This window comes from Paramisgurnus dabryanus, chromosome 18, assembly GCF_030506205.2.
Source record: "Paramisgurnus dabryanus chromosome 18, PD_genome_1.1, whole genome shotgun sequence".
Classification (NCBI taxonomy): domain Eukaryota; kingdom Metazoa; phylum Chordata; class Actinopteri; order Cypriniformes; family Cobitidae; genus Paramisgurnus; species Paramisgurnus dabryanus.
In genome coordinates, this window is record NC_133354.1 from 20,926,731 (window position 1) to 20,939,459 (window position 12,729).

At 34.3% G+C, this 12,729-nt stretch overlaps 1 protein-coding gene across 1 annotated transcript; it reads left to right on the top strand.

The window, feature by feature from the left end:
* The first annotated feature begins 5,624 nt into the window (after positions 1-5,624).
* On the top strand, positions 5,625-12,296 carry yipf5 (Yip1 domain family, member 5). Its single transcript, XM_065287257.1, has 6 exons — positions 5,625-5,708; positions 6,776-6,895; positions 7,190-7,365; positions 10,626-10,771; positions 10,939-11,120; positions 12,077-12,296. The coding sequence occupies exons 2-6, from the start codon at positions 6,786-6,788 to the stop codon at positions 12,237-12,239; spliced, it is 777 nt and encodes a 258-aa protein (XP_065143329.1). The 5' UTR covers positions 5,625-5,708; positions 6,776-6,785; the 3' UTR covers positions 12,240-12,296.
* The last annotated feature ends 433 nt before the right edge of the window (positions 12,297-12,729 follow it).

A 12,729-nucleotide genomic window follows, 5' to 3' on the forward strand; every position in this document is an offset into this window, starting at 1 on the left:
AGAAATAATTTGTTTGCATTTTTTGTATACTGCACACTTTATTTGCATCAACTATACCCATAATAACATTTTCTACGTTTTTCTTTCAATAAGGAAATCTGTTTATTGTTATGAATAACGGCTGAAAGGATTAAAAAAAATCATAACACTGACTGCCTATATGCGCAAGAAAGGTATTATTAAAGTTTTAAATATGTAAAACTAAATAAAGATATCATATGCCCATGTTTTCTTGTTCGCTCTGCGTGGGTTTAAACGCTATTTTTCTAAAGAATATTTTTTTAACTTTATTGGTGGTGGTTGAGAAGAATTCCTCTTTCCATATGTATAGCATTTTAGCGCAATATACATGTATTGTTCTTAATATATTAAGAACAATAATACTAATATATTTTTACAACATTTTTAACTTTAAAACATGTATTTTTATACCACATGAATCTCTTTAAAATATTAATACTTTTAGAAAAACGGACATAATTATTAATATTATAAACAAACAATGAAACGGTGTCAAAATTCGACAACACAAATAATTAAGATATTCATTGTAAATAGAGTTAAGGGTATTAGGCTCACACTAAATTCTTTGTTGCACTTTGTATAAATGCCCATTGCACGTACAGTCATCTTAATATATGTATGCGCTGTTATGCTGGCAAGAAGGGGTTGACTTTGCTGTTTTAATAGAAATATTAAATATTCAGCAATGCCCTTATTAACTTCTGGAAACAACCGCAATGACAACGCATATAAAAATGTAGTTTTTTATGCGCCACCTGGTGGATTTTCTGTGAAGCGAAACACATTAAGGGAAAAGGGAAAGTAGCCCCCCCGAAAACACTTGCAGAATTCTGCGTGACTCCGCGAGACGATTTGGCGAATGCCGCGGGAGAAAACGCGCGTTTTTAAAGGCCACATCTGTATATGTCTAATATATGTTGCATACATATACTTAAATTTGAACCGTGGTTTTTATCTATTTTTCGCATGTTTCAGACCACAGGTAGGACGTACAACCCATTCACACAACTTTACACACAAACACAATTTATTATTTGTAATGTACCTGATGAATCCAGTCGGGCCTCGAACCCGGGTCCTCACGTTGAAAGTCGTCCGCGCTATCCACTGATCCATCCAGCAGTTGGATGGGAGGGGCTAACAACTTAAGCTATTTGTGTGTTACTGAAGTAGGCGCTGTTTAGCTTGTATTTTACAGTGTTCGTTTTATTATTCCTCCTGTTTTTATTTTATGCAGGGGTACACAGTGCAAATTTAACCCTTGTGCATTGTTCAAATTTAATACATCCACTAAATTAAACATCTGTAAAAATGTATCGGATTATTATTTCACTTTTTTTGCATAAATTTGTTAGTCAGTTCTGATCAAAACTACCAAATTTTTACAAAAATTCCATGATTTTAACTCTTTAATTGCCAAGTTCATAAGTGGATTTGGGGAAAATCTAAATGACAAATTTTCAATACAAAAAGTGATTGTAGAATGGATTTTTTTAACCTTTTTCGCAGTCTTGGGCATGTCAAATATAAAGTAAAAACATTGGCTTTTGATTATTGTTTTCTTCCTCATTTATTGTTAGTGGCTGTTTTTGCCCCATTGACTTCCATTATAACCACATTTTTTGATTGCAGAGCAATGACACCTTGTTATCATGCATTTTTGAATGTTGGTGGTTTTTCCTTTTGCAAAAAGGTCAAATTTGTCATTTTTACTGTTGATCACCATGTGGCACCATTAACCCTTTAGTAGACCTGTGCTGTGCAGAGCTTAATTTCTAGCTTGTACATTGAGTAATATGGGGGCGGTTTCCCGGACAGGGATTATCTTAATCCAGGACTAGGCCTTAGTTTAATTAGGAAATATAATTAGTTTTAACAAACATGCCTTACTAAAAACATTACCTGTATGCATTTTGAGGCAAAACAAAGGGCCCTGATGTATTTTAAGATATGTCAGTGCAAGTTGTTTTCAGTTTGGACAGCTCTTAAAAATGTTTTAGTCTAGGACTAGTCTAATCCCTGTCCGGGAAACCGCCCCCATGGAGTATAACTCCATAATAAAAGTATAGTATTGTGCCAAATGCATGCAGTTTGAAACTAGGCAGGGTTATAATGTTATGACCCTAATAATTTTTAAACAATATATTTACAGACCTATATAGGCTATGTTGTTTTAGAAATCTAGACATAAAACATATTGATATCATATGGTTGAAGCATACAGTATCATGTAAAAATCCATCTTATATGGTTGTAAAATACAAACCCATATAAGAATTCATACATATACATATTTTAAATATATGTATTTAAATACATTTTAATTTGAGTATTCCATATAGGTTTAAAACATATATCTTCATATATCAAGAGTATCTATATATGTGATATTAATATATGTATTTATATACATTTTAATATCATATAGGTTTAAAACATATATCTTCATATATCAAGAGTATCTATATATGTGATATTAATATATGTATTTATATACATTTTAATATGAGTATTTCATATAGGTTTAAAAAATATATCTCATATATCAAGATTATTTATATATGTGATATTCATATATGTATTTATATACATTTTAATATGAGTATTTCATATAGGTTTAAAACATATATCTTCATATATCAAGAGTATCTATATATGTGATATTAATATATGTATTTATATACATTTTAATATGAGTATTTCATATATGTTTTAAACCTATATATTCATATATCCAGAGGATCTATATATGTGATATTAATATATTGCATATATATGTAACATATATGCCAAGATCGGTTTTGATATAGGGACATATATGTCATATATTACATTTCCGTATGGGTTTTGATGCTATTTAGCATTGTGTAAGGTAACATAAAGGAAAGAGTCATGTTGTGGAACTGGACATGTAAAAAAAACGATTGTTATTAAAGGGATAGTTCATGCAAAAATAAATATTCTGCCATCAGGAAATAAAAATACTATAAAACTCTAAGGTCCTCAAAAATGATTTGGCTACAAATGTTGCTTAAAATATCTTCTTTTGTTTTCATCAAAACAAAGAAATTTATACAGGTTTGAAATAACATAAGGTTAGTAAATGATGACAGTAGTTTTATTTTGGGTCATGGACCTGCATCATGCTGGTATACTGTTTTAATATTTCAGTCAGAAAACATATAAATATCCAAATAGGAATGTGCTGAATTTGCTGCTTTCTATTCCTATCTGTTTTATGCTTACTTGACGTTTTAGCATGTGCTTTGTCTCCCTGGAGTAACTTGGGACTGAGGGCACAATGCAACAGTAATGACTCGCACATAGCCATGATGGGACCTGTGAACAACCACATTATCTCTCCATTCAGTTTACTGCTCCACCCGCACCATTATGATGTGTTTGCTGTTGAACATTCAAATAAATGAAGCCTTTTTCAATCTCTCTCAGTGAACCAAAACTGGCACCCCTCACATACATACAACCTCCATTAAATATCTTCGCTGAATAATAAGAATGATTTCCCAACTGAGATTTATTTTTAGTGCCTCTTGACACCAAAACATCAGTGTCTAGTTTGGGTTCCTGCCATCATATGCTGGAGAAGATGATTAATGATTCATACTCGCAACGCGCATTAGAACATGCATGCATTACTGTTTTACAGACAAAAAAGGAAGCAGGGAACAGAGGTATTAGAGCACTTGATATTCTTTTACTGGTACATTTTCATTAAAAAGTCATTAACAAACATATGGCTCATGCAGACCACTATGTAGTTAAATATGAAAATATATAAATCAAAGTTTCATGACAATCTCTGTGTAGCAGCACAGAAAACAGGCAAAAAGCTCAGGTAAACGATAATCCAGGAGCATGCTCAAAATAGCAGTGTTACATAAGACTTAGCAAAGAATGACTGAATGAAATTAAATAGGCATGGGTGACACAGATAAGGAGAGACAGGTGAGGGCAATTAAACAATAATGAGCCTTAGTGCAAGGAATTGTGGGAAATGTATTCCTGAGACTCTGGGAGAAAAGAATCTGAACAGATGGAGCCATTGTGGAAATCGTGACACTTTGCAGTACTTAATTTTTTATAAAGCATTAAATAATTTCGGTGTTACATTTGGTCCAAAAACAAATAAACAAGGTTGACCTCTATGCGTGTTTAATATTCAAATTCTGTAATCTTTCTATATTTTTCTTTCTAAATACTTTGTATTGTGCTGGCATACATAGGCACTTGCCCTATATGTACATATATGATACATTGCACGCATTTATTTTGTTTACAAATTGTTGATATTATATTTTTATATGTGCATATGAGTATACTTCTAAGAGCTTAAATTTCATGTGCAATGATAATAAAAGGTATTATATTATATTATATTATATTATATTATATTATATTATATTATATTATATTATATTATATTATATTATATTATATTAATAACATGAAAAGTGCATTGAGTGAACGAGGAAGAAGAAAACACATGAATGTAGAAACATGATACCAACAAGTTTACTGGAAACAATTAGGACAGGGCCACATTGCGGAAACTACAAAAGAACATGGACAAGATTACAAGATAATAATAACTCCAAATAAAAGACATGACAACAAACCACAACACATACAAGTTAAAATTTGGATTGTATGAATAAGTATTATATTATTAGTGATACTTACCATGTGTTTTTACAGTATGAAATATGTAGACTTGTTGTTCTTACATGTTTAATGTAGCAAACATAAGGTTTAGGTCTAGTCCCGTACTAAAATGCATGTGAGTTGTCTTATATCTAATAGCCTATATCCGTGCTATTGTTTTGTTTCAAGACGCACACCTGTAATGTTTTTTTTTTATTTATTTTTTAAGGTTTGTTTGTAAAAACTAAATAAATGTACTAATATTACTAAGGCCTTGTCCTGACTTAATCTAAACCCTGTCCGGTAAACTGCCCCTGAATGTTAAGTGTATTCATGTACATTTTTAATTATTTTTAAAAACTACTTTGTTTGATAAATAACAAAAGATATGAAAAAGATATTACAATATAGGCTACTTCATCTAAATTACCCAATTAGCGTTTTTATTATTAGGAAATCGTTACAGCAATAATTGTTTATTTTAATTATTGATTTTAATTGAATTATTGGTTTAATTAATTGGTTTAAGTTGTATTATTTGAAATTAATGGATGACAAGCTGTGTGTGTTTTTTTTATATCCTCAAGAATGAAAAATAAACATAAATAGAAATGTTTGTTGATGTAAAAGTGCATCGCCCTTTAGAAGGTACGAGTCAGCCCGAGTGCAGCCGAACGTGACGTCATCCTAGGTTGTGGCTAGAAGGGATACAGCTACGGCCAAAATCTCACCGGAAAAGAACTGTTTACATCCTAATCAAACATCCTACAAAACACCCTACCAAACCTAACCCTAAACCCAACATTTCACTGAATTGTTGTATCCTATCTACCCAAAGCCGATGTTTTTCATCATAATCCTAATCTACCCCAAACTAACTCTAAAACCATCATCTCGCGAGAGCTAGCCGTAACTTTATCCTCTCTAACCAGAACCGCCATCCTCGGCCTGACCCGGAAGTGCTGCTGTTATTTCTTGACACGTAGTGAGCGGTGTTGGCTGAGTCTCGGGTGTTTACCAGCGTGAGTAAAACTGCAATATTTATACTACTTCATCTTCATGTTCACGTTATATTAAACTATACGTCAGCTCTATATGATCGTGTTACACTTTTGCTGATAGTGAACGAATGTGTTACTTAATTTCTGATGAATCTGGGCTAAGCGAACTATAACCCAAGAAATGCAACGTTTACTTACACATTGATTGTGTCTCTTTAGCACGTCTCCGATGATGAAAACATAAATATCAGTTATCTCGTTTCACTGATAAAAAGTGTCATTTTATTTTTTAGGAATGTTCCATGTAGCTAATATGCTCTTTTTAACCATAGCATGATTTTGTAATACAGTGTTTTACGATCTTTTCTATGGTAAATCATGTTTGTTGAATTTTAGCATGTCGTTTTGGGAGTGGGAATGAACCATGGTAAGACTTTGTGCCTGTATGTACTGGGACAGTCCTGTTTTTTTACTGTAATGGTAATATCATGATGTTTGAGCATGTACCATTGCAATGTTATGTTTTGGCCTTGGGCTCACTGTACTGTAGTAATACCATAGTTTATGTAAACATCCAGAAAACATGTTATGAAATGTACTTCAGACTATTAGATAAAGCCCAATGAACAGGAAGCGGGGATTTTTTTTCTTCTGAGTGCATGCATTTATGAACAATTATAGAAATGCTAAATATATCAGCCTTTAATTGGTATCGACAGATAAAATAATTGTTCCCACATCAGCCGATTGTTTAAAAACAGCATATGATCATGGCAGATTATCTTGTCAATCAAAAGGAGTGGATCTATAGTATCTATCCATAGTACACAGAAAGCATCAGAACTCATGGTGTGTGTGATCATTTTGAATTGGGTGACAATGACAACAGAATTGCACTTTGTACTTCTTGACTTTTTATGAGATCATCATTATTTGAAACAAGAAGTAAAAAGCGAAACTATCTGTATCTATCAGTATTGGTAGATGTCAGTCAAATCGTATCCGAACACAAATATTGTATCGATGCATCCGTGATATTTATAATATAGTGTTTTGTAATGTTTACCACTAGTGCTTCTGTTTTTCAGGCTGCTTGCCATGTCAGGGTTTGACAGTTTCAACGCAGACTTTTACAAGTCTAGCTACAGTGTAGATGACCAAAGTCAAGGAGGTTATGGCTATCCTAACCCAGATGACCCATACGGCAGGTGTGTATTCTTCCTAACTTCTGGAATTTTAAAGCCTGTACAAAGTTCTGATATCAATCTACTTTAAATCATACAAACTGTGTTAATTAGCACAGTTAGGGCACAAAAATGTTTGCTATTTTTTGTGGAGTCGATCCTACAACCTTGGTTTGCTTGTGCAATATGTACATTAAGAATAATGTAGTCTCACATGAGATAAAGACTCATGTCAGTTCATGCTTTTATATGCCCTACAAGTTGACAGGGAATACACAAAGCACCTTTATTCATTGAAGTCTGTATCATGTCCTGCAGGCCGTATGGTCAGTCTGATTACTCGCAGCCGATGGGCTACTCGCCGGCTCCAGGAATGATGCAACCCCAGCAGCCTTACATGGGTCAGATCTACCAGCCCACCCCAGCATTCACACCCACCTCCTCACAGTCCATGTACAGCAGCGGTTTTGAGGATGAGCCCCCTTTACTGGAGGGTAAGAGAGAGACTTGTATTGATTTAGGTTGGGAAGACATCGCTGTATAGGTTGTCCTTACACGTCCAGGATGAGTTTTATTTCAAATGTATTCTTCTTGAAAATGCTTTAACAAATGATATGTGGGGTATTTTGAGCTTAAACACAGACACATTTAGGCACACCTGGGACTTGTATAACATCTTGTAAAAATGGGCATAATATGTGCCTTTTAAATTTGGTATTCGCAGTAACCCCATTTTTTTTGAGAAATAAATAATGCATTATATTTGATATCCTAAAACTTTCATAATAAAAGTAATTGCTTTACCCACAGGCAGCACTTTCAATTTTAATGTTCAGTATAAACCGTGCCCATGTCCTTGCGTGCTGAAGTTAAGTATAGTCTTTGTGAAGGTAGCTTGCCCCAGTTATACAGAGCTGTGCTTAAAATGGACGAGGAGTCATCAGTCAAAGAGATGTTGAAGAAAGTTGCTTAAATCATTACTAACACCAGTCGTTGTCATCCAGAATCAGCAGTTCATTTATCAAGCAGTGCAAAAAAAGTTCAGTTCTCTCCTGTTTTTATAATATTGTACATTGCTAAGGAAAACACCACTTTTGCTATTGCTGGTAGTCAGGGTTAAGGATTGTATTAAATGGATGAATCACAAACATACTGATACAGGCCATGAATATGATTTTCACCGAACATGCATACTGGTAAAGTGTAGTGCTGCACAATTAATCTAAAAAATTGAATCGGAATGGCCATTACCGGTAAAACAATTACATAATCGCCAAAAGCCTCAATTACAGCTGTCCATTTGTGCTCATTTTTGTGCATTTCGGTAGTATGTTTGGGCCCGAATACAGTGCCCTTTAGCCAACATAACTCCAATAATTGTTTGTTATTCACATTTTATTAGCAAGAATAATCGCAATTACAATATCAAGGTGAATAATCTTCAATTATGATTTCTGTAATAATCGTGCAACCCTACTTGAGTGTACTGTTTGTCGCTTTGCATTAAAGTATTTGCCCTATGCATAAATGTAAAGTTACGTAGACACTAGCTGCCTTTCCATTAAAGATTTGCGCAAAACTAGCAGTATTTTTTAAATGTCAATGAAAAGGATATGGGAAATGACAGCGTTTCTATTAAGCAATGTTATGCGACTCAATAATAATTAAGGCCCTATGATTTCCGCGATGTGGAAAACACGGACGGAATCCAAGAATAATAGTGGAATTTACTGTACAACTCGGAATGTCACGGAATTTGGCAAATTTAGGATTTGGTCATTTTTAAAACCTATTATAACTCATTTTCAAATGCTGGGTTTTTTACATGGTTTCGTAAGTCTGCAAATAAAATGACAGAAATGCATGGAAACATTTTTCTTTTATGTAATTTTGGATGTAAAGAAAGGTAGTTGCTTTCAATAGCATGGTTGTAGTCACTGATCTATATAAATGACTGGATTGCGCATGACGTCACACTTGTGAAGCTACCGCGCCGCCATGTTGGTATACCCAAACGTTCTATTAAATCAATGGACGTTATCAGATTTTAATGATAAAACATCACTTTACTCGTCTTCGTTTTTATATGTGAAGTTACCCTGTACATTATTACAACACAAACGTCCAAAGCATGTAAATAGTTATTTACTGAAAGTTGTACATTTTGTGTTTTAATCAGTTATTATATATTCATCTTTATTACAGTATCAGATCAGCAGTCATACCGCAGCATATTTAGTATTAATGACAATAAACGTGCTCATTCTGGAATCTAAATAAATAATCATGCTTTGTACCGTATGTGCATGCAATAATTTGCTAGTTTTGTAATTGTTATCTAAACTTACAAGTTACCCAAACTTATTTAGAGAAATAACGCTGACCGTTACTGTGTAGCTGAATGTCAAAAAAAACTTTATTTATACCCGTGTCATTAACAAATGCGGCAGACACACTCACCTTAACGTTTTTTTATAAATCCATTATCCTGCCTGATTAAAACATAAACATTGCAAATAACACCAGAATTAACAAATAATTTACGTACACATATCCTAAAAATTAACATTGTGTAACTGATACGCTGTAAAGGGGGTAAATTTTGATCATGATTTTGAATGGAAGTCAATCACGCCCTCTGCCGGTTGGGGATACCAAGATGGTCGCTCGAACTCTCGAAAAAAAAAAAAAAAACGGAATTTGATGATAAATAAAACGGAATTTATAAGGCCTTACATAATTTTGATATAAGTCACATCAAAAACAATTACGAAAAATGTTTTCGGCTTCATACGGCACCTCGCAGACCAACATGTGGGCGATTTAAAGATTTAAATTTATTTTGATTTCATGCGGATGCGCTTGTAGGTTCTTGCGACGCCATAGTTTAAAAAAATGATCATGTGACTTACGCACATCATGTGTCTAGGGATGGGACGGTATGAAAATTTCATATCATGATTATAGTGACCAAAGTTATCACGTTTATCAATATTATCAAGGTTTTGTTAAAATGAGATGGAAATGTTCAAAAAGAGCTGATACACACACTGAAAACATAAAAAAGTTTTATTTTTGAAAATAACAATTTAATATTTCATGTCCAAGGAAATTATTTCTGTGGTAAAAAAAAACAATAAATCTGTCTAATAAGTTTACCGTGAATGAATACAATACATTATCTCTTAAATGCCTTCTTGTGCAAAAAAAAATGTTGCATGTGCGCGCCTGCGTCAACTGATTCTGGCTGGATAGGATTTACTGTGAGTTTTCAAAATCACGGTAATCAAACACAGTTGTAATGATTATTTACATTTAAACGATAATACTAATCGTCAGGACATTGTATCGTGGTAAATCGTAAAACCTGTAAAAACTGCCTAAAAAAATAGCATTTTTGTTATATATGGGAGTTCTTGCAAAATTAACGTTTTTCCATTGGGCTTATTTTTAATTTGCAGTTTCCGTTTGTACAATTCAAAGGGTAATCGAAACGCAGCCATTGTAATATTTGTTTGACATCAGATTTTACATTATCTAAGCAAATACCCAATTTGATTTTACAATATGAGTGCAGGCAGTGCCAAAGATTGGATTTGAAATCATACTAGATCTGGTTTCAGGGTAAACATGCTCATATCTAGAGGTGACCACTTTTGGCCAGAAAGCAAGTGCCCAGAATATACTGATAATTGATCACCCATCATCACCACAGTTCGTTTTACATAAGCGAACTCTGCGTTTCTCATTCTAGAGCTGGGAATCAACTTCGATCACATCTGGCAGAAGACACTGACCGTTCTGCACCCATTGAAAGCAGCAGATGGCAGTATAATGAATGAAACAGACCTGGCTGGTCCCATGGTCTTCTGTCTGGCTTTTGGAGCAACGCTGCTTTTGGTAAAAGATGTGTCTGTTTCACTTTTAAATAAGATCTTGTTAGAAATGTCTCAAACTTTTGTTTTGTTGAACTCCTCTCTTTATTAATTTATATTCTTGTCATCTTAAAATTGTTAACATGAACATTTAAATGCTAAAAGTGGTCTTTCTCCTGAATATAATTACAGACGGGTAAGATCCAGTTTGGGTATGTGTACGGCATCAGTGCCATCGGGTGTCTTGCCATGTACTGCCTGCTTAACCTCATGAGTATGACGGGTGTCTCATTCGGGTGTGTGGCGAGTGTTCTCGGTTACTGCCTGCTGCCAATGATCATCCTGTCCAGTTTTGGGGTCATCTTGTCTTTACAGTAAGTCAGCCATCACAATAAGGGTAGGGACACACTAAATCTAAGGTGGAACGTCAGTTTTGCACCCAGCATGTGATCGGATGACTTTCTGTACCAGCATGTGGCTGTAGTTGGTATTCATTTCTCAAAATAGGGAAACTGGAAGAGCTATCGCTGACCAGTTTTACATAAATCTCACTCACCACAAGTGGATGTGTGATATATTTGTAATGTCTTATGAGCTATATCTTTTTTAAATATTCAAGAGATGAGCGTTCTTGTGCATTTCCGCTTTTTCCTTGTGCTCTGGTTGGCTATGCATTTCTGTCAAGAGATCCTCCTAAAAGTTACACATTGCACCTTTAATGTAATGTTTTATTTTTTTTATTTTATTAAAGGGGCCATGGCATGAAAATCTGACTTTTTCCATGTTTAAGTGCTATAACTGGGTCCCCAGTGCTTCTATCAACCTAGAAAATGTGAAAAAGATCAACCCAGTAACTTAGTTTTGGTAAACCATTCTCTACAAGCACATGAAAAAATAGGTAGTTGAAATTTGGCTCTCCTTATGATGTCATAAGGAGCTCTTATTATAATAATACCACCCCTTAATCTGCACTGTCCAACCACAGCACTGCCATTTAGTGCTTCATTCGATCATTTGCATTTTAAGGGTCACACACAAAAGGGCACATTTTTGCACACACCTACAAAGTGGCAATTTTAACATGCTATAATAAATTATTTATATGGTATTTTGAGCTAAAACTTCACATATGTGCTCTGGGGACACCAAAGAGTTATTTGACATCTTAAAGTATTGTGCACTGCCATGGCCCCTTTTATGGTTTATATAATTATATAAAATGGTTTATAAATTATTAATTAATTGTAACAAAATGTATGAACTATGGGCTGTTAAGTTAATGTATAAGCATTTCTAACAGACTCTAACAGTCTCTCTTTCTTCTTCTCAGGGGTATGATGGGTATTATTTTAACGGCTGCCATCATTGGCTGGTGCAGTTTCTCTGCCTCTAAGATTTTCATCTCGGCCTTGGCCATGGACGGACAGCAGCTTTTGGTTGCGTACCCCTGCGCCCTGCTTTACGGGGTCTTCGCTCTCATCTCTGTGTTTTGAACTTTGAACTCTATTAAGGGACAAATTGACCACCTATATACAACACACACACACACACAAACAACCAACCGCTTATTCAAGAACTGCTTTTGTTAAACACCCACCACACAACTCTGAATAAGTGCGCTCTTTAAGATCTGAGAGTGTGTGGCTTTCATTATTATTTCCTTTTAGTTTTTTTCTCTCTCACCTACTCTGAGAATTATTGTTGTGTAATTCAGGTTAGCACTCAGCTTTTGATGTGGGTTTATGTGTTTTCTGTATTCTGTTGTTCTCAGCTTTGACAAAGTCAGAAAACGTTAAATGAAGCCTGCATGTGTCAAAAGAAAAGTATGTGTAATCGATGTGAAGGGCACAGCTTTCCTCCTACACAACAAGATCAATGCAGATGTCTCACTCCAGTACATATTTTGCTAGATAAACTAGCAATGGTTTTATTCTTCACATTCCTGAATAGTTGTTTATTATTTGGCCTGTCTTGGGTCACTAA